The sequence below is a fragment of the Patagioenas fasciata genome, chromosome 2 (genome assembly GCF_037038585.1).
Source record: "Patagioenas fasciata isolate bPatFas1 chromosome 2, bPatFas1.hap1, whole genome shotgun sequence".
NCBI lineage: Eukaryota > Metazoa > Chordata > Aves > Columbiformes > Columbidae > Patagioenas > Patagioenas fasciata.
The window spans coordinates 64,517,415-64,540,525 of record NC_092521.1 but is presented as its reverse complement, the minus strand read 5'-3'; the positions used below and the strand labels follow the sequence as shown (position 1 = coordinate 64,540,525).

Sequence of the window (23,111 nt, the reverse complement as noted above, 5' to 3'; positions counted from 1 at the left end):
CCAGAAGGCTGTGCTGCCATCCAGCGGGACCTGGACAGGCTGGAGAGTTGGGCAGGGAAAAATTTAATGAAATGTAACAAGAGCAAGTGTAGAGTCTTGCATCTGGGCAGGAACAACCCCACGTTTCAGTACAAACTGGGGAGCGACCTGTTAGAGAGCACTGTAGAGGAAAGGGATCTGGGGGTCCTGGTGGACAGCAGGATGACCATGAGCCAGCACTGGGCCCTTGTGGCCAGGAAGGCCAATGGTATCCTCGGCTGTATTACAAAGGGGGTGGTTAGTAGATCGAGAGAGGTCCTCCTTCCCCTCTATTCTGCCCTGGTGAGACCACACCTGGAATATTGTGTCCAGTTCTGGGCCCCTCAGTTCAAGAAGGACAGGGAACTGCTGGAGAGAGTCCGGCACAGGGCAACAAAGATGATTAAGGGAGTGTAGCATCTCCCTTATGAGGAAAGGCTGAGAGAGCTGGGTCTCTTTAGCTTGGAGAAGAGGAGACTGAGGGGTGACCTCATTAATGTTTATAAATATGTAAGGGTGAGTGTCACGAGGATGGAGCCAGGCTCTTCCCAGTGACAACCAATGATAGGACAAGGGGCAATGGGTATAAACTGGAACACAGGAGGTGCAATTTATATATGAGAAGAAACTTCTTCACAGTGAGGGTGCCAGAGCACTGGAACAGGCTGCCCAGGGAGGTTGTGGAGTCTCCTTCTCTGGAGACATTCAAAACCCGCCTGGACACATTCCTGTGTAACCTCATGCAGGTGTTCCTGCTGTGGCAGGTGGATTGGACTGGATGATGTTTTGAGGTCCCTTCCAATCCCTAACATTCTGTGATTCTGTGAAGTCTCTGATGAAATCTCCAGGATTAAGCAGAAGTGGAGGAAAGACCCCGATGAAAATCTGTCAGAGACCCCACATGTATGACAGCAGAGCAATCACCACTGTTTCTTCTCCTTCCAGCACACATCACATTAGTCATATTTTACAGCTGTGCCTGAGAGAGAGGGGATATTTAATGCCTTGGCACTTGTTGTTGTGAGCCTGTGATATCCTGCCCCTGGGCTTTACAGGCTCCATGGTCCTTGCAGCAGGAGTATCAGGTGTGGGACCAAAGATTGTGTTTCCCAAATTCTCCACCTCTCCCTGCAGCTACCCTGCTAACTTGACACTCAAGTGTGAGGAAGAAAGGGGCGACAACAGCCCTAAAGAGACAACTGAGGGCAAAGGGTTCTTCACCATTACCTCCAAAACAATGGACAATCAGCTAGACATCCCTCCTGACACATCAGTGAGCAGCCTAGGCTTGATGGATAGGGAAGAAGTTGTTCTGAAAGCTCACAGCCTTTTGCCCTGTGAACCCTGATTATGAATTGTGATGACCTTGCAGCACAGCTTTGCCCAGATAGGCTGGCCCCAGCCATTGCAGATTAGCAGGCTCTGCATCCTGGCCATGTTTTAATGGACTCTTCCTCTCCACAGGCATCTTTACAGCTTTTCCTAGGTTGCTGTCATAAATGAGGTCTCAGATTCTAGTCTACATGTTGTCCATGCAACCCATGTCTGCTTTTTCTGAGTTATCTCTTTACAGTTTACCTGATATAACTGAAAGCCAACTGCATTTCATTGCATCAGTGACAAGATTCTTGCAACCCTGTGTCTTGCTCAGCATCCTCCTAGGCAGGAGAGACAGAGGAATTATTTTTTGAGCGAAAGGGGATAACTTAGAGGATGTGCAGAACCCCGACAGCACTGCTAACGAAAGTCAACCAGCTCAGAAGAGGAACCTTGTCAGGTAGATTTACAGTGTCTGCTACATTGTACAAGAGTAAACTCAGCTGGAAGACCCTACTCTCTGTGAAGAAGCTGAGGAACTACGGGGAGGAGCACAGCAAAGCAGGGGTAGCTCAGCCCCTAGACCACTGTTTTGGGCACACAGGAGCACAGGGATGGCTCTCCTTGCAGAGAGGTGGCCAGGGCACCCACTACCAGAGCATGTCTCCCAAGATGGTGAAGGGGAAGCTAAATCCAGGCACTGCTGGAGACTCTCAGGCGCCCCTTGGCTTTCAGCATTTATTCAGAAAGTGCCTCCTTAGCAGCTTGAAGCAGCAGATTATTTACTGGCTTGTGACTTGCTTCGTGCTGGTCTTACAGGAAAGCCCAAGCCTAGTGCAACTCCTGTGCTGCGTTCCTGCCACAAGAAACGGAATCTTCAGCCACTATCTGGTGTGTAGAGCTCAGAGAAGCAACAATTAAGCCATGATATCCCCCAGAGTGGTAAAGAGAGAGCTGGAAACACTAAAACTCAGTCCCATCATCTCCTTCTGCTATGGTTTGGGAAAGGTGGTACAAGGATGCAACAGCTCACTGTGAGCCGGAGGACAGTTTTTTTTGGTCTTTAGGTTGTGTAAAGTAGACAGAAATGATGATGCCATTTTCACATTTTACTTTCCTACCATGTAATAACTGAAAGCAGTTTACCCCTGACTTTTTCCTGTCTTCTCTTTAGAAATGCAGTTTTCTGAGGCTTCTAGTGCCAGGTTCAAGAAGGAGGGGAGGTGGCTTTGGCTCACTGGGTTTCTTTGTGCCATCACAAGTCCCTTTTCCACCCTGCTTGGGGTCAATGAGCCTCTAGTTGCTGTCTTACACACAGTCCTTCCATCACAAAGCCTCTGGAGAAGATGTGGCACTGCCATGTACCACAACCACAAGGCCAGCAGCATCGGTGTTTGTAATCAACAGATCAGGAGAGTCTGTGGCTTTGCTCACTTTACCTGTGTTCTGGGCTTTCTAATATAGATCAAAACAACCACCACACACAGGGGCAAACTAAATGCCAGTGAGCACTTTGCTTTCTTAAGCTGTTACCTCAGTTGAAGTCATACCGGGCTGTTTTGCAACTGGCTGCTTGGACATTATAGGAACTCAAGAAAACAGATGCTGAAAAAACAGCTCAAATTAGCATTAAAACGAGTCATATGGTAAAGTGTCTTTAAATACTGAATTAGACAGAGAAAAGAAAAAAAGGCTATCAAAGTCAGAGATGATAAGCACAAAAGCTAAAAACATTCTTAGGGCATGTATGACACTGCAAAAGCTTGCATGCCAGCAGTCCACCAGCCTAACACGACTCCTCTGCAGGCCATCCAGTCAAGTCAACCACTTCATTGGAGACAAATCCTCCAAATTAAAGCTGGAGACAAATAAAGTGGCTGAGCTCCCCAGAAGCGAAGCATTTCCATGTACAGCTTGCAAGACTTCATCACCCATGGATTTCTTCTTATTGTTGTTCGTATGATGTGGCTTTCTCTCTGATCTGTGGTTTTCTAACAGTTCTACCAGTTCTCAATGTCATCTTCCCCTTTTTGGAGGACTTATTGCCTAGGTTTTGTCCCTTGGGGAAGATGGAGGGAAGCTGGCAAATTAAAATCTGTTCATGCAGGTTTCCCTTTTTAGAACTTTCAAAAGTTCTTCCCTAAATGCTTTGTTATTATTTAACCCAGAAGACTGGAAATGAAGCTTCAGACCAGCTAGAATTCCTCGTCTTCCTCCTGCTACAAAAAGACCTTAGAAACCATCTGCAGGCCTCTCAAGATTTTTCTCTGGTATCAGAGCTGTCAGATCAGCCTTTTCTTTACTACCAGGGCAAATGTGACTTCTTTGTATACAACCCTGGCTGAGAAAGCTCTTAAACATCTTGTTCTGCTCTAACATGACTCGAAATAACCTTTGCCACCTCCCAAACTCCACAGCTCTCCAAGATGTGCTGGAGAGTGGAGCAATACACCTACACAGTCTTTTAATAAAGATGGTTGGTAAGTCAGGTTTCAGTGTACATTTCCCAAAAATCATATGGCTTCTGAGTCACATCAGCAGCATTTCCCTTCCCTTTGCATTTGGACTCCTACACACACTGTGGTTCACTGCGCAGCCAGAGTTCATTTGCAGAAGACATCATGATCTTGGGTCATGAAACATTAAATTAACAGGTTTTTTTTCATTGTTACAATCATACTTACCTGCATGGACTCTCTGTGGAGTACCTGAAGTGTGCACTGGGTCTATCTGAGTGTCTTTGTACTTCTTCCATGTCTCATTACTTCTAATGCTCCCTCAAAATGCTCTGTCTAAAAAGCTGTGGAAGTTCACTTTGCCACTATCATTTTAAACAAAGATAACCACTAGCATTTTTGTGTGTTCCCAGGTGTTTCTGAGATTAATAAAAACTAAGTGGCAGCAGAGAAAAAAGTTTGACTTGACTCGAGTAGGATATATACAGTTTTACATCAAACACTCAATGTATTATAGGGCCAATAGCAGCAATGTCATCATGAAAAAAAACGAGTATTTTAAAACCATTGATTCATTTAACATCAGCTTTTACCTTTCTATTTGTTGCAGCAAGCCTGTGTTGTTGTTTTTTTTTTAGAAAGGCCAGTTTTAATTCTTGGGGATGATAATGCGCAGCACATAAAACATCAGCCTGTTTGGAGATGTAACATTTGTCAGCCGAGGGCTGAAGAGAGGAAGGTCCCGAGGCTGTAGTTGCTGGAACACACACATCTGAGTGGGAGCTGAGTGGATTGTCTTTACCAAGAACATGTCAACCGAGAGAGGGAGCAGCAGAAACAAAATGAGATACAAAGCAGGAGTTCAACAGAAAAAGAGAAAACGCCTCTTCAGCTCCAGCTTCGAGTGTTACTTCAATCTTTATATAAAGGGATGATGTACGATCTGCTGTATGATTTATCATTTCTTAGAAGATCTTTCTTTCCTGGGCTAGAATGCTCCATGTTGCAAAAGTAATAACGTCATATGTTAATGCCCTGGAAATAAAATTTGAAGATTATTCAACAAAGACTCAGGCAACAGCAGAGGCTTGAGCAATTAATATTCAAAAATATTTAATTTTCAGATGTTCATTATATGTGTTAAATTCTTGGTTGCAGCAAATAGATTGTAATGTACAGCATCACAGTGACATATAATCAAGCCATAACAGTGCAGTTTATTACAACTGTGTAAACAAAAGGAAGTATTTCTGTAATGGCACCCTTCATGAACCAAATTCTGGCATACAGAATCTCAGCAGAAGTCAAAATAAACATTTACAAAGAAAGAAAACCCCAAATTGAAGCACAGTATATGAACTTGGCCAAAATGGCCCAATCCACATTTCATAAGAGAAAAGAAGTGTCATCAGAATTTTTGCTCGCTTTTAAGGAAATTTAGTCAGAAATTTTTCAGGGCATCAGTCCAGCATGTAAAGTATTTTTATTGTTATTGAATGATATGAACAAAGGGTAACCATCTCTGAATTATGACCATGTGAATAACTACCCCTGTGACATTATTAAAGGAGACAAAAGATTACTTGGGAATGTCATTGTCTGCATAATATGACACCTGCAGAAGATATTCCCTAGGAAATGAAAAAAAAAGTTATTGAGAAGTAAAATCTAACATGCTCCAACAAAGAAACTTTTTTTTGTGCTTAAGTCTCTAAGAGAAAAAGTAGTTATCTTGCTTTCCTGTAACAGAAGTAAACAATTTGATTATACAATAATGTACATAATGTAAACTGTAACATGGGTTTGAACTTGAAATAGCACTCATCTCAAATAGCTTTTAAATATTAGCATCTAAACTGTAACGCTGGGATTTAAACAATTTTAGTAGCTCTTGGACCATGCATTAGTTACGGATTGCTTGATGGATACAATTTTGCCAGAAACGTTTTAGTGTTCCATGAGATGCTTTTAATAAAACCACATTAGGTCTGAATGCCACTACATTCTACATGTGCCCCTTTCATATGGGAAGATTTGCATATGGTCCATCTGCAGAGAGAAGGCCTCACAGTAGCAGGAGGTATAGATAGAGCATAGAAATCTACAGTTATTAAAAAATACTGGAAAACTGGCAGTACATGATATAATTACAAGCTGGTATCTTCAGTTTACAGAAAGCTATAAATTTGCTTGTCTAAAAAGAGACATCCAACATGTGCTTACTCACATGCTGACACAGAGTTCATGCAAACTATAAAAAAAAAACCCACTTTATAAATTTTACCCTTCAGAAATGCTGCATATACTTCATCCTCAAATAAACCGAAACTCCCTCAGAAACAAGAGGGACCTAATGTGCAGACCGACTCGAGCAACATGTAATTGCTCCGTCTATAATGACAAGCGAACCACAGCATCAAACAGGAAATTTCATTGAATCGTACTTCATTTCAAACACTGTTAAGTCCAAATCCAGGTTCAGTTGTCATTAAACAATAAGACTACCTTTGAAAAAAAAAAAAAGTTATTTTCTTGGAGGAAGGACATTTTCTTCATAATAGCCTGGATTTACTACATTTCCAGCTGGATCATATCTAGCCACCACAAACGTTGAGCCATCACTAGCAGATGCTTTTCCAACTCCCATCTTTTTTGTGTTCTTCCAAACCATTGCTGTGAAGTGACCTGAAGAGAGAGAAACATATGCATTTATCTTAGGTACTAAACCCATGACATTCCCTTTAACATGTTGAGGGGCTGAAAGAAAACAATACCAAAACTGCTTCTTTCTCCAATAGGTGAACAAGCTAAGGACATGAAAAGTAAACTATATCTGTCATTTTGTCTTGAAAAAGTCTTATCTGATCTGTTTCCACACTGCTATTCCCAGCTCCACGTCCTATATCCAGATAAGCATACCTAGGAAGAGAATCATGAAAGAAGTAGTTTTATGAACATCTGATATGAAATTTGACAAAGGAGTCATGCTCTTCACTCCCTCCAGTGCGAATAGCAGTTCTGACAGAGATGACTGTTCATTTGCTTTGACCATCTCATACTCCCCCATGTGCCTGCATGTACAACTATTCAAAATAACACTGCTTTTGTGGCTTCTTCTGCCTAGTTGTAATAGTCACCCCTGCACTGTGCTGCTCCATCAGTTGTGCTCTCTAGGCACAGACAGACCCCAGGGGAGGAAAACATGATTTTCTTCATCTGAAACCAGCTTGGGGTATATCTCTCGCTTGAGCACTACTCAAGGAACAATGTTCTTACGTTCCTTCAACACCAGATTGTCAATATGCAGTCAATGGACTGTGACTGATCTCCAAATTATATCTGAAGTGATCTCTGTGATTGGAGTGATATAACCTGGTAGAAGATCCATGTCAATGTAGACAACAACATACTACATTTAGTAAGACACCTATATGATTCCAATTTAGTATTTTCTACAAATGAATTTCCCTTAAAAATAAGTTGCCTTTTAAAAATTTTGGAGTCAGGGGAAAAATACAATATTAAAAAAAACACACAAATTTCTCTTACTTCCTCATTTCTCAGTTTGCTTTTATCCTTTTGTGAGATTTTTACATAAAACTTTGAGGAAATTCTGTCATTTTTTCTGTCTATTTTTTTTCTAACAAATAAAGGTAGTTTTTTGAAAAATACCAAAATGAGTTGGCTAGCCAATTTCTTCAAATAAAAGTTGTGTTACTGAAGAAACAGTGCCCAGTCTCAACTTACCTGTCCCAGAAGAAAACCCTGGGTTTTGAAAGCTGTAATTTTTTATTTCACTGTACCATCTGTCAGCTACATCCTTTCCTGAAAGACAAAAGAAAGCTGCTGTGCAATCATGACATAAACGCAGAAGTGTAGGTCACTCACAGCTTGGCCAGCAAGATCTTCTGTTAGCAGCTGACAAGGATTTCTAAGAACACGGAGAAACAGTCTCACCTGGAAGGGCAGAGGTGATGAAGAGCACTGTACTGCCACCAACAGATCAAGAAACAGGACCATCCACTAATTCTTGTCTGCGATTAAAACTTTACAAGGTTGAAGTTAGAAAAACCTTCAGACAAGAAAGATCTGTGTGGTGCAGCATTTGGATCAAGATGGGGCAGAAATCCCTTTAGTCCTCAAAGAAACCATCTGGCAATTTAATACGTGGAGTTTATTCTATATTTTTTTCTGCCCACAACCTGCTGTAACTTTCATCCTGGAAGGCAGTGAAGACACATCACCCTCATCTTGGATGACTGTGCCTGTCATTAGGCTTCTACATATGGCTTTCACCAGCTCCTCCCTCTTGGAACGTGTTTGAAAAGACTTAAGTGAGCCTTGCCAGATTTTCTGAGGGCACAGGGACCTTTTCTACAGAGAGGCCTCTCACCTGTGGATGCAGGTGTGTGAAGATATCCCCTTACAGCTGCAAGCAAACCCAAGAAAAATGACACTTCCAACATCCTCTAGTTTTCTGTGTTCTCATCAGCATGTGGCACTTTGAATTTCTGAGTGCATTTATTTTTAGTAGATCTTACTTAGCACTTGAGCAATTGTCAGTGTCCACTTAGAGGCACTCTAACTCAGGGTACTACAGTCAGACACCTCAAATATATGTGCCTTGGCCCTGCTGCTGTGTCCTTCTGTCCAGCACCAGCTCATCTCAGCAAAGGCTTTCACTGACCACAGCTGTGTGAGGACGATGACCACGGCCAGTGCTGTAGCACTACATGTCTGTGGGTCTCTAAGGTTGATGTCTGCCAAATAAATAATTAATCGAAGAATTAAGGAACCCCATAGAAAGGAGCAGATTCTGATAATCTGCAGTGGACCTGGTGGAGCAGACAGCACAGGGGGCAGGAGCTCAAATCAGAACTTGCAGATGCTATGCACTCAAAAGCCAAACGTTGCTTCTTTTCCACTAGTAGCTGTTAGGAAATTCTTGTGTCAAACACTGCATGGGGCGGGGGGAAGAAGGCAGGTTTTTCCTTGAGCTAATCAATAATGAAATTTCTGCTTAGCATTCCAGGATGTATAACGCAAGGCCAGTTGATTTCATAGCAAGCTGCCAGTGCTGCCAAGCCTACCGTCATGAAGAACGCTGGCCCCTGATGGACTGCTGGCTGCAGAACAGCAATGACTCATGTTTTGCTGTTTTGCAGAAAAAAGTCTTGGACTTGGGCTGTTTTAGAAGTCACACATTGCACCGTTAGCTTCTTGAAACTTTGGTTGCTTATGAGTGCAGTCAGCTAAAAGGACAGTGGTGGTAGCCTGGCAAGCTGCCCTGTCAGAGCTGTCACTGAAAAGGAAATATTGAAGGAAATGCCATCTCTTGAGAGGTCTGTTAACTGGAGGTACTATGAACTGATCTATGCCACACTGCTTGTTAGGAATGGCGCTCTCTTAGTAGAGTCAATTTACATTTTCTACATCAAAAGGCAGCAAAACCTCTCTTGCTTCCCAAAGTAAATGTTTCAGGAATAACAATAGGTTCCTTCCTCCCCTGCTCTCCTTGTGCCAAACAACAAACCCTGTAGACCTGTTTTACAGCTGAAGTGAAAAACTTCATTTGTTACTCACACAAAAGCTAAAATGAAGACTGAAAAAAGTGCAAAGAGCAATCTTCATGCAATACAAGGGGAAAAGAAAAAGCACATCGTTTAAAAAAAAAAAAAAAAAAAAAAGAAAACCCAAGCAGATCATCCTGTCCTACCCTAGACTTCAATGCTATGAAGGGTTTAGATGTGTTTGTGGCAAGCTGGGTAGAACAGAAGTGCAGAATGTGACTGCACACATGTCAGATCCTATGAAGCACATGTATTTTAAGTGTATAAGCACTTAAGTAACCATACTGTATAAGTAGCATTTTTACACATGTAGGACTGCACTCCCACTGCTACCAGCACTTCATTCCCTCAATAAATCAGTATGACATAGCATAAAGAGTAGTTCAAGACAATGTCAACCCCACTCAGCTTACTGTACCTCTAAGAAGTGAACCTAAGCTCCATGTGACAAGAACTTAAAATCTCCATGGTGGAAATGCTGCAAGACGCATGGAAGTTTTGACAAACACAGTATCTCTTCATATTTTTAAAATTTATTAAAGAATATTAATCATGTGAAAATTTGGTAAGTCTCTAACTCAAGGGAGATGGCAATGGTACCAGGTAAGAATACTTCAGTCCTGTTCATGAAAGACAATGAGCAGAGCTGTGTAGCACAATCTGATGTGTTAATTCCCAGCCTTCGCAGATGAGAGTTTCGAACTTATTGCAGCCAGGCAGTGAAAGCCTAGAAACTGACAGACATGCTCTGTTTATTCATGTTCAGGATTGGGTTATCATTATATGGCACTGCTGTCATCCTCCTTGAAGGATGAGAGTCATTGCATCATAGGCTGCAAGAAATTAAAGACTGATTTGTTCCTGGCAAAAGGTGACTGAAGGACTGGGCAACTTTTGACACACTGTCTTGAAATCATGTTGAAGTGGCCTGGAAGTGAATGGAATGAATTGCATCTGTCAAATGCCACAGGAGTCAAGGGTGGTCCTACGTGTAAGTTATTACCACATGAGAAGACAGGTAGGTATCTGGTGATCAAATGTGCTCTCTTTCCTCTGAAATACTTTTCTTCTGATTCCTTGCTCCTTGGAGAGCAGTAGACAAGGCAGTGGTGGGGGACGAACCCAACCAGTGTTGAAAGCGACAGCTGATACACGGGCGACTGAGGAAAAATCCTGTTCTGAGCCCAGTGACCCCTGGGCTTCCCTGCGCCTGCAGAAAATGAACTGAGAACAGCCTAGGGGTCATCAGAGCACCAAGGCAAGCTGCTTTAGCAGCAACTTGCATCCTCAAACTTGCTGGTTTAGAGAACTGACCAGTTTTTCCGTGCAAAATAATTACAGAATAAGTGATGCAGTTATATTTAGTGTCCGTTTCCCTTGCATTTCAATGTTTCATTGAAAACAGCTCCCATGCCCCCCAAAGCCCCTAGAATAGGGGTTGCTTGCTGTTTCAGTCAGACAGAAAGAACACAGAAATCTCACTCCCACCCCTTATTCCCAGCTATGGCAGAAATGATCGTTTACTTCTATCAAAAAGCCTGCAGATCTCTCCTACAGTCAGTGCTGCAGCTTCTCTTTTGTAGCTCCACTTGCAGACCAATTAGTGTACTGGTGTTTTTTTAAAAATATCCTTCCTGTTTGCATTGCTGTAAACCACATTCACGGTTTCAACACTTTCTCTATGGAAACACAGTTTGACTCCACCCTTTTCCTAGCGATAGCTGACTGATGACCTGCTCGGTTAGATTTACTAGATGTTCATTTTGGAACAGGCTGAACTTCACGCTAATAAGTTTTGCCAGTACCGCAACTCTGTACGTATCTACATTGCACAAAAACTTGGTGCAACAATCCTTGAATTAGTGCCCAAGTATCGTTCTGCCCAAGACTAGGCTCAGAATCACCATAGTGATTTTACTTTATTTACCCAAGCTATGACCTAGTAGTGTGGCCACAATTACTGTGCCTCAAGCTACCTCATGTGGTCAGAGGACTGACCATAGGAGGTCAGTCCAAACATAGGACTAAGAGAGCTGGTGTGAAGTTCTTCTGCTGATATCACTCTCTGAAACGCACAGATAAAAAGGGGCTGCTGCATGTAAACTGGTGTCAGTACTTGCCTGACCATGCCTTGCATCTGATCAGTTGTCCTGTTGTCTTACTACATTTCATTTCTAACTGTTCTCCTGGGTAAGGAGCTCTATTCTGTATGGATGTGGGGGGGAGTTTAAGTGCCAACAACTGTGATCTGACCAAGGGTTGCAGGGAACTGGGTGCCTGCATTGCCAGCAACTGGAGCACCAGCACAGGTGCAAGTGTGTGAGCAACAGAATCATAGAACAGTTTAGGCTGTAAGGGACCTCCAAAGGTCATCTAGTCCAACACCCCGCCATGAGCAGGGACATCTTCAACTAGATCAGGTCGCTCAGAGCCCCATTCAGCCTGGCCTTGAATGTTTCCAGAAATGGGGCACAGACCACCTCTCTGGGTAACCTGTGCCAGTGTTTCACCACCCCCATTGTAAAAAATTTCTTCCTCATGTCTAGCTTGAACCTCTGCTCATGTAGTTTAAAACCATTATCCCTTTTCCTGTTGTAACACTCTTCTAAAAAGTCCAAGCTGGATTAGGAAGAGTTACTACAGGAGTGCAGGGCTGACACAGGGAGAAGGAGGCGTTCTGGCTGATGGCCAGAGAGTTGAGTGCACAAAAGACTCCGTACCAGCAACTGGAGTGGAAATGCAGCTTTAGGGGTTTTGTACGTTCAGGTGCCAGCAGACACTGGGATCCACAGGCAGCTACTGAGCAGACTGAGTGTCTGAGCCCAGCTGCTGCAGGGATGCACACTGGAATTTTATATATATGTATTTCAGTAACGGCAATAAGTAGATATATTTGATGTTATGAAAGTATAAATTTTATACAGATATTTTAAAACCCCTTAATGGAAAAAATATATTTTCTATTATTTTATTAATCTATACTCCATTATTGGAATATGTATGAATATTCACTTAATCGTGATCAGCCAGAAAGGGGAACAGGATAAGGGCACTGACTCTGTTCATGTGAATGCTGTCTGCCTTGGCCTGTGCTGATCTGTGTGGCCACCTGCATATATATGCATGTACATGTTGTACATGTGTATTTGTGTGTGCACACCTGAGAACATACTCTCAACCTCACTACTGGGAGGCACAAAGCTGTGGCAGCCCTGTTACTGTATTCAGCTCCCTCTTCTAACACTTAATTTCTCTAGGCCTTGCCTTAGTGTTTCTCTTCACACCAAAGAATCCTTAAATCCTCAAGTAATCCCACTGAGTAAGTTGCTAAAAACGTTCTCATAAAATCACACAGGACATGTTTCTGTGCGAGGATGGGTAGTGCATCTACTTAAAACCAAGGCACCCATAACCTCAGAATTCTCCTCGAATCTTTTTCTAGCTTTTGTTATCACAAACTTCCTTCCAGCAGTCTGAGGAGAAAGAAAGTAGAGGTAGGTTTAAATTTACCTCGGAAATGAAATATCTACCTAGATTGAAGACATACTAATGGTTTTATGAAATAACTACCTAGACTGAAATTGTACTAATAGTTTTAGAAAGTAATCCTCTACTTCCAGGTCATTATTCTATTTTGCTTTGTTTTGTTTAACAGTACTGTGTAAGCCTGGTGTTAAACAGCAAGAGATGCATCAAGGCAAGCTCTTGGTCAGAGCGCGGTCCTGCAGGGCTGGGTACAGGGTATCTGTGCTGCTCTGCCCGCTAGTCCTGATCTATCTATAGGCAGACCAAGGTTCCCCCAATAACATATGTGACAATATACATGATAACATACAGGGAGTTTCTCTTACGAACTCTCTAGAGTTCATTAGCTGCGGTGTTTTCACAGGTAACACGGCACGTTCTTCACGACCACACCAGCCATCCCAACCAGAATTTAGTCATCCAGTGCTTGCCTTTGGCCTCCCGAGAGATGAGGAATGAGACGAGGTATCCTGAGAAGCCTGACAAACTACAGCTGCCAAGGCACGCTGCGGTCTCTCGCATTAGCAGCTCACTTATTTGAACACAGACAAAGAAATCTGCCGCAGAGCAGTTCCTGCAGGACTGGAGGGAGGAAACAGCTGTCAACTATTTCTTGGATTACAGGGATAAACGTATTTCCAGCAACAGCTTTAGGCTATGTAACTCCAAAATGCTGAATACAATTCAAGGTATTCTTGTACCAGGAAAGGGGTCAAACTAGAAGGGACTTATAACTGAAAGCCTAAATCGTCTCTGAAACAAGAAATGCATCTTCTGGCATTATTACAGAATTCAGTAAGAGCCAAAATAAACAATAGCATCACTTTCTTAGAGAGACTACAGAGTATGCTGAAGGTTTATTGAGTTTTGCTTTATCTAGGAAAGAAACCAGAAGACACTGTCTGCCTTTGTTAAGCCCTTGAATGGATGCCTTAATACAAATTTCAGCCTGAATGAGTAGGGTACAAATTAACTAACTATATAAGAAAAAAAGAATGAACTAGATCCACAGAGATAAAGACTAAGCCAAGACGAGGGAATAACTTTCTTTGAGGAACTAGTTTTCTCATTCTGGTACTTTGAATGATCCTGCTAAATAGCAAATGTAGAAGTGTTTTACAGAACAAAAGAGGATGTAGCTTAATTTTCCTCAGCAAGACATTCAATCCTGTGGATAAGAAAATAGTAACAAAATTGCTCAAAACTGGCAAGTTATGTATGGAAAGAGTGCATTGAAGAAAACAAACTGGATCCAGAAAAAAACAGGCATTATACAATTTATGGAAGAATCCGTGTGTTTTGTTTCCAGCTCTCTAAATGGGAATTCTATGACTTGAACCTCAGGGGAAGGAGCACAGGCTATTAACACAAGCAAGAAGGAAGAAATAAGCTCAGTCAGTGAGTCATAGCCACTATGCAAACTTTGCCATACATCTGTGTTTTCCCATGCTGCTCTGAACTCTTGCCTCAGAGTCTTGCAATGGACAGAATGCCAAATATGAGTAGATCAAATTGTATTTTTCCACCCTAGTTTTCTTTTTCACCATGAAAAAGAACCCATTAGGGACTAGAGTTGGCACTTGCAGAGGAACTGAACAGTGTCTCTGGGTCTAAAACTCTCTTACTGAGAGGCCTCCAGCCTGCAGAAATGAGCTTCTGTCTCCCCATGGCTGTGCTGGAAATTCCAGGGGTAGATAGGAATAAACCAAGCAAGTGGTCACTTTTAATATACCCCACCTGCTGCCTGAGCAGGCTGAGGCATGAGCCCTGCCCACTGGAGGAGGCAGGAGGGAAGAGCCTGCTGAACATGGATCCAACTGAGGGCTCACCCCAGGCTGTCAGCCTGGCCAAAATTCAGCTCCTCGGGCATCCAAACCAAAGGCTGCTGGTTACGTGTTACATTTATGATCAGAAAATATAGGGAGTGTTTTTGTCTTCAGCAATGAAGGCATGGAAAAGGGCTCAAAGCCTGTTTGCTGACAGAGCAGAAGAAACTAGATGTCTAACGTAAGGTTCTGTCATGTTGGTTTCCCCTTGACTTTTTGCCCCCACAGTCAGGAACTGCTGTGTAACATGCAATAGCTGTTTTTCCACCTTCCTCACCACAGCTGGCCTGTGGTCAGCCCCCTCCTTGGCTGGGACAAACTAAGGATAAAGGTGATGTAGAGGGCATTGACGGTTTCCTCCTTTCCTCTCCTGGACATCCAAGTAGCACTCCAGACATCTCCTCAGCTGGGACATATGGAGCAGCCAAGCTTCCCCTTCCTCCAAAGGCACATAACACACAGTTCCTTACCCTCTCTGTACCTACATGTGCTCCGTGCTCTCAGTACATGTAGGTGACGGCAAACGACCACCTTGTCCCCATGGAGCCTGTGGTGGATACACTTTCAGAGCAGGGGAAATGCCAGTACTCTTGCAACCAGAGGCTCTGAGCCCGAAGCACACAAGAATGTACTTCACATGGAGCACTGGGTGCAGTTCTGAGCGCCACAGTATAAAAAGGATATAAAACTACTGGAGAGTGTCCAGAGGAAGACCACAAAGTTGGTGAAGGGTTTGGAGGGGAAGCCATATGAGGAGAGACTAAAGTCCCTTGGTTTGTTCAGCCTGGAGAAGAGGAGACTGAGGGGATACTTCACGGCGGCTACAGCTTCCTCACAAGGGGAGGAGGAGGGGCAGGCGCTGATCTCTTCTCTTTAGTGACCAAGGACAGAACCCGAGGGAATGTCAGGAAGATGTGCCAGGGGAGGTTCAGGTTGAACATCAGGAAAAGGTTCTTCCCCCAGAGGGTGGTGGAGCACTGGAACAGGCTCCCCAGGGAGGTGTCACGGCCCCAAGCCTGACAGTGTTCAAGAAGAGACTGGACAACACCCTCAGACACATGGTGTGAACTGTGGGGTTGTCACATGCAGGGACAGGAGTTGGACTCAGTGATCCTTGTGGGTCCCTTCCAACTCAGGACATTCTGTGATTCTAAGACAAGCCATTTATCCAGTGTCTGTGAGACAATAAGAGAATAAAACTTACCTGGTTGGTCATAGGATGCCCATGCTAAGTTTTCTCCACATTTTCCATTAGCAGATTCAGAGCTGTGTTTGAGGACCCTTGTGGTAGCTAGTTCTTCTGCATACCTAGCAAAGGAATTCATACATCAAGTCATGGGCCACAGTGAGCCGAGAGGAGAAGGTGCAGGAGCAAGGAGGAGGAGATGCAAGCAAGGAATCGTGCTGGAAGTGACGATTTAAATTAAGTTACTCAGCTGCAAAGCCCTGAAGACAGGGAGTTAGGCAGGGGAATCTAGGAGTTAGGCAAAGGGAAGGCCTAGAGGCCATTTTCTTTGGGTGCTTGTGAAGGACATGTTACTGTAGAGAAGGGCCTAGACTAGGGGTGTCAAACTCATTTTCACCGGGGGCCACACCAGCCTTGCAGTTGCCTTTAAACAGCCAAATGAAGAAGTAGTTACATTTATACAGTCCTAAAATTATATTCAGCCCTTTGAATGCAAACATGAGATTGATGTGGCCCCCAGTGAAAATGAGTTTGACACACCTGGCCTAGAAGAAATCAAATGGCAGATCTTTCCCCGCCTTGTTCTGCCCAGCACCTGGACATCCACTGGCCATCTTTACCTGCAGCTGCTGGGGGAAGGGACGTACCCAGCAATTGCTACAGATGTCACCTCCCCACGTTTCTAAGCCTCTCATGGAAGAAACTTAAATGTTCTTGATGAGATGGAAAAGAGACCAAAGTGGGGATTCATTCAAAGCAAGAGTAAAAACCCCACAAATTTCAAATGAAAAAAGGCAAATGCAAAACAAGAGCAATGTGCCAGGTGATAGTAGAGAGGAGAAGAGGACCACATAGAGAATCTGAGGCAACAAGTGTGTACACCAACAAAGGGATAAGCAGCTCTGTTTCTACAGAAGTTGACGGGTCTGAGAGCATGGGTTGTATTTTATCATCTTAGGACAACAGAGTTAAGAAGAACATCATGTATAAAAATAATTATTCTCCTTATTCAACATTGGAAAGGCTTCAGTACAGAGGCAGTGAAATTGGAAAAACCATTTGTTATTGCTCACAGCACAAGAAATAAGAGGCAACACACAAAATCATCAGGCCGTAGATTTAAAAGTCAAGTAAGACAACACTTTTTCCACACTGCAGCAGAAGTCATCACCAAAAGATGATGCAGACACCAAGACACAAATGGGTTTGAAAAAGAGCTAGACAAATTTAGTGGGTGGGCTGGGGTGTGGGTAATCTTGAGGGTTTATTAAATAACAGCAACAAGAAAATGAGGGTACAATCTACTGCTTATGAAAAATATATTTTCCAGGAGAAATATGTAACTTTCAGGAGAAGACAATGGAGAAATGGATCACCACATTTCTTTTGTCTTGCTACTCCTCCCCTAATCATGAATTACTGGCATCTGCTAGACATAGGAAATCTGTCCAGCTGAACATTTTGGCCCAAGCCAGCACTTCAGTCACTAGGTTCTCATTTCCTTCTATCATAATCCTCTCCCTCAAAACAATCATACAAACAAAAAAAACACAAACAACAAACAAAAAACCAAACAAACAAAAAACCACAAACCAAAAAACAAAACAAAACAAAAAAAAAGCCAACCCTTATCAGTTGTCAGTCTGCTAGATCCTGAACTAGAGGATTGACCTCATTAATGTTTACAAATATGTAAAGGGTGACTGTCACAAAGATGGAGCCAGGCTCTTCTCGGTGACAACCAATGGTAAGACAAGGGATAATGCGTTCAAACTGGAACACAAGAGGTTCCACTTAAATTTGAGACAAAAATTCTTCTCAGTGAGGGTGCCAGAGCACTGGAACGGGCTGCCCAGGGGGTTGTGGAGTCTCCTCTGGAGACATTCAAAACCCACCTGGACGCCTTCCTGTGTAACCTCATCTAGGTGTTCCTGCTCCAGCAGGGGGATTGGACTGGATGATTTTTTGAGGTCACTTCCAATCCCTAACATTCTCTGATTCTGTGTTCTGTAGTTGCTCCTTCATGCCCAATATCATTACAGTCCTCTAATTTTTCTATTTGAGGATTCCCACAACCCAAGCAAGAGACAAGAATGGAACAAAGTACACATTGCACACGGACAAAGTTGCCAGGGATTTGAGACAAAGGGTGATTAATTCACTCTAGCTCAGTCAGTTGAAAGCGGAGATTTGTGTCTGACATCATCACCCTATGCTTCATTACAGTCAGAGATAAACAGACACCTGCTGAGAGTGACTCATCTCATGCTAAGGCAGGGATCCAATAGTCAGTTCCTCTAACCTGTTGCAATTATTGGAACTGAAAAATAGTATGAAACAGGCCATTTTCAGCACAGATAGAGAAGCATGGAAAAGTACCCTGAGATACACCAGGCATACATTAACAAAGACCTCAGACATATCTAAAGAAAAGGTGAAGTTCTTTGAATTTTAAATTATGCAAAATCTTTCTTGTCAAATAAGAGATTTCTTATATTTCATGTCTTTTATTCAGGTCAAACCATTTCTGGTTCTTGCTGTCAACCAGTTTCACCAGACTCTGAACATGTGTCTCTTAATTCTTACAAGTTAAGTTACAGACCACAACCAAAAAAAGGTTTCCTATTGTTATTCATCATAGTGGGGAAAGTCAGCTGAGACCAGAAAGGACTGTTAGGAATTCCAGAAGGACCTAAAAATACTCAGCAAGGGCTGAGTGATAAATGTGGAGCAATGCATATTTGACAGAATAATCTGAACTATTCATACAAGTTGACTTGTTCAAACCAGCTGTAGCACTTTGGAGACACAAGTGTTATTGACAAGTCGATGTAATTTCTTCCTCATTGTGAGGCACCATGTAAAACAGAAACAAAACAACCTTTTGAAGAACAGAAGGAAAACCCCAGAAGATTACAAAGGTATGTGGCTGAGTCACTGGAATTCCATCTCTTAGAAATACTGTATCCAGTTACAATGATGTCTCAAGGAAAAAAAAAAAGTTAAAATTAAAACAGAATCAGATTTTGCCTGATGCCAGAGGGCATATCCACACACCATGTGCATGGTGCATTGTATATCACAACAAGTGGTGAAGATCTCTGGTCTGGGAGAGTGGGAGCTGAAGCATCCGTGTGGCAGCACAGCACCAAGCCAGGACAGTAAATCAGGTTCTGGAAAGGCCACAGTCTTTCTGGCTCCCAGCCAGAGGGCACAGAGAAGTCTGCATGGTTATGGTAGAAAGCCTAACAGGAGATGAGATCTCACTTCTGCACTGATCAAACTGGCCACTATTTAGCTATTATGGAAAGACATTTATTTTCTTAACAGTTTAATCAGCATTTTCTCCTTCAGGTGCCTCGTACTGCGAGGATCAGCCTGAAAAAAAATGAAGCTTTTCAAATCTACTTTGAAAAAGGTTCCTGTAAAGGGAAAGGAAATAATCTGCTTGTCATGTCTACAGCAAAGAGGACAAGCAGTAATAGACTCACATTTCTGTAGGGAAGACCTAAGTCAGACTGCAGGAAGATGGATCCACTGTACATTGAACATACAGCACTGGAGAAGAGGTAAGATGTGTCCCTCCTGACAGACTAGAGAACAACATATACTGATTTTGCTTTTGGGCCAGGGAGACAGACAATTTGATCTGAAATTACTTCCCTCTGATTCCATAAATCTTATACCACTCTTCAATTCCTACCATGAAAAACGTTATTTTCTCCACTATTTCAGTAGCAGTGGATATTCTACTGCAGATGAGAATCCATCACCTGATAGAGGTGGTGGTGAAGCATGTTTTAGACAACTACCCTCTGCAGATGATACACATCAGTGTAGACAGATGCATCCCCTGTCTGGAAAAGGGCACAAGAAAGATTTATACAGTTGTGATCACAGAAGTGCCCATATGAGCAGCTGGTGCTATGTGATGGAGAAAGACAGGATGACAAGAGTTGGGTAGGGAGACACAGAGTAGAGTCCCTCACTTTCCACCCAGTAAACCTTCATTGAATATCAGCATGTCAAAAGGCAAATGTTTTTTGCAGTATGCACAGCCAAACCTAACAGAAAAAAAGTGTCACAAATCTCAGAGAAAAGAAAGGACTGAACTCACTGTTGAGCTCCTCTGTTTAACTTCTTGCAGAGTTTTAGTGGGGGGACTCCGTGTTTCTTCCTGTAGTCATTGTGTGCTTTCAAAACTTCTTCAGCAAATTGTTTGGAAGCTGAAATCACATAAAAAAAGTTGGAAAGGTCTGTCAAACACAGACATCAGTGAAGACAGAAAAAGCATACCCTGTAGCTAAGATGCTGGTGCAGGCTGGACTGAAGAACAGACACACACCACCCTCACGACCCGGGAGCAGGACAAAACAAACCATTAATGCTTTCTGTCCAGGAACTAACTCTAGGAGACACTCCCAGTGGGATGGTACAGACACTAAATGCTGAAGAAAAATGCTAACCGTATTCTCATCCTCAACAGCAAGGTGATTTAAAGTTAATTTGACTGGCTTCCATTTTAGGATTTCAGCGTGTTGCATCACCATTGCAAAGTCTCAGAATAAGCGACAAGTAGGTCCTTTGAGGTGATGCACTAAAAATGCAAATTATTGTCTCCATATACAAGAATTTTCTGTATTAGCCAAGGCACCCCCTGAAGAAAACAAAGATAGTAAAATGTTTAGAACTATGCAAATGCTTTGAAACACGCACCATTCTTTTTACTCATTATATAGTACAAATTAATAGACAAATAATTGTTAACAAACAGCAAGTGGTTAGGAAAGAAATGACTGCTGGGGATGATTCTTTCCCCTGTGCTAGAGTGTATTTGGTAAATATCTAAATTCCAAAGTTACTGCAAAGCTTTAAAAGAGCCCACACTGTTACCCTGGTAAACTTCGCACTTTCAGCAGTGCAAGGCAGAGGACAAGCAACAAGTCACAGTGCAATTCACTTTGACAGCAATTTCATGTTACTTTCTTTTATGACTTTGCTGATTTTTGCCAAGCTTCAGAGGAAAAAAAAACCTCTGTCACTGGTCACCCTGTGGAATTTGCTGCTATAAGAGAAATTTGGAGCCTGAAACAGGGTATTGGGACAGTTAGAGAGGTATGGATAGCATCTTCAAAACAGGACAGTTTTCACTTTATTTTGCTGAAGCTTTTGAAGAGGTTGAGAAATCTTTGAGTATTTACCCTGCTTCCACTGTGACACAGGTTTCTACATTTATTAATGAGTCACCAGCTTCATTTCTGAATATCCTATTAGTACAACTATCACCATTTTCCTTGTAAGATACTTTGAAAGCCCAAATGTACCTCATGACTGGAAAGTGTTTCCTGTTATTACCTTAGATTTCTCAGCTTCCTCTCCCTACTTGATCCTAACAACTACAATCAATCATTCTCTCCTTTATTAGTGCGTACACTATCCTGCTGTTTGCAATGATGCATTTTCCCACAGTATAGCTGTCAGTTTGCACACACTGCTCTCATAATGTCTTCCTGAGGTGACTACCCATCCCATGCTCATGCTTTAGGCTGTTGTCAGAGTTCTCTCCAGTTTCCACAACAGCTCCAGGATAATATGGTAGCCTAAGGTAATCCCAATATCCAATGTACACAGAAAGACATTACTGTTTCTTGCAGTACCTTAAGCCTTTCGAACATAGTACAAAGTTGGGCTGACCTTTTCCAGACTAAAGTGTCACTGTGGACATATATCTAATATATTCTTCATCAACATGCTTTCAGCTTAGAGTTTTTGGTATAAAGTTGTTGGCATTAGACCGTTAACAATTCAGCAACAGGAACCCTGTTTGGTGAGATGAGACCTGCCCACCACCATTCTCCTCCTCTTAAGTTTTCCTTCAGTTTTGTGTGTCACGGATTGCACACCATCAGACCAATCAGGCATTTCCATCTCTGGTGTTTAAGCAACACACACTCTTTTGCCTGTCTCATCACTCTTACCACCATCACTCACAGCTCACCTATTCCATCAAACCAGTGTTCTAAACCTCTCATCAGCTGCATGGCCTATTTGAAGGCATCTACCATAAGGTTACTGAGGAAAGCAGGGGTCTGTGCTTCCAGAATTTTAAGATAGCCTGCAGATCAATCAAATTTAAATACTCAGCTTTGAAAGTTGCATCACATACTCCAGGCTGCACTTTTCTGCACTAGACCAGGTTGTGGCTGTTATCATCTAGACTTAATATCTCATCCGCTTAGCATTAAATGGTAGATAAACAACCTGACTGGAAAGTGTAAAAATGTCTATTCAAATAAGTTGCTACCAATGACAATAGCAAACTAAAATTCTAAAAAAAATTAAGTCAACTGAAATATAGGTTTTGTCAACTGTCAGTCTATCCATTATCAGAAGCATTGCATAATCCAGCTCTGTACTAACATTTTGCATTACAAAGACAAACAAGATGTGGACAAAACAGAGTTTCTTCTAGCCATGGCAGGCACTGTTCTGCTGTCCCTAGAGAACCTCCATCCGCCCCTTCCCTCAAAGGTGGCTGCTATAGAAACACTTATCTACTGTGACTCAAGCTCATGTGTCAACCTCCCTCTCTGCACAGCTTCCCCTGTGCATGCTGATGTGTGGAGAGAGACACCAAATTGCTAAATGTATTTCAGATTTGTTTCGGAGGATATGTTAAGTTTTTCCATTTTACCAATGTTCCATACACTAGGAAGCCAGAAGTGAGAGTTAACAGGACTTTTCAGGATCCCACCCAAATGGGGAAAGCTTCCCAAACAGCTTTGGAGATGTACTTTTTTCCCTTCATGTACACTGCTTAAGCTGCTAGGAAAAATTCTTTTCCACTGCCAGGAAGTTATGTTTGGTCATGAATCATTACACAGCTTAATAAGTAAAACAACTAAAGGTATTAGATACAGTTGCTTGCTTCTCATTAATTAATTATTTACCTCTGTTTTGGATTCTTCTAGAACACCGGCTAAGATAATTGCAGCACAAGACCTTGAATTTCCAGGGTATGAGGTGGTACAGAAAACACCTTACAGGATTTTCAGTTTCACTGATCAACTTTGTGTGACCACAAAAAACCTACATCTACATTAATTTTCCCCATCTTTTTCTGAGTATTCTGTTTCTCCATTCTCTTATTGTTTCTAAACAGTGCCAATCTACTCACTCCTTCTCAGGTGAAGAGCTCTTTATATCTGAATCC

General features: G+C 42.5%; 1 protein-coding gene across 2 annotated transcripts in view; it reads right to left on the bottom strand.

Moving 5' to 3' along the window:
* Positions 1–4,887: 4,887 nt before the first annotated feature.
* Positions 4,888–23,111, bottom strand: part of GLIPR2 (GLI pathogenesis related 2) — a 29,423-nt gene continuing 11,199 nt past the window's right edge. Inside the window, exons 2-5 of one of the 2 annotated variants that reach the window (XM_065832988.2) lie at positions 20,016–20,124; positions 15,917–16,020; positions 7,539–7,616; positions 4,888–6,476 (exon numbers count right to left, since the gene is read on the bottom strand). In XM_065832988.2, coding sequence (XP_065689060.1) covers positions 6,316–6,476; positions 7,539–7,616; positions 15,917–16,020; positions 20,016–20,124 — 452 coding nt within the window. In that variant the 3' untranslated portion in view covers positions 4,888–6,315. The remainder of the gene's footprint in view (positions 6,477–7,538; positions 7,617–15,916; positions 16,021–20,015; positions 20,125–23,111) is intronic. The other variant, XM_065832987.2, reaches the window with a different exon arrangement.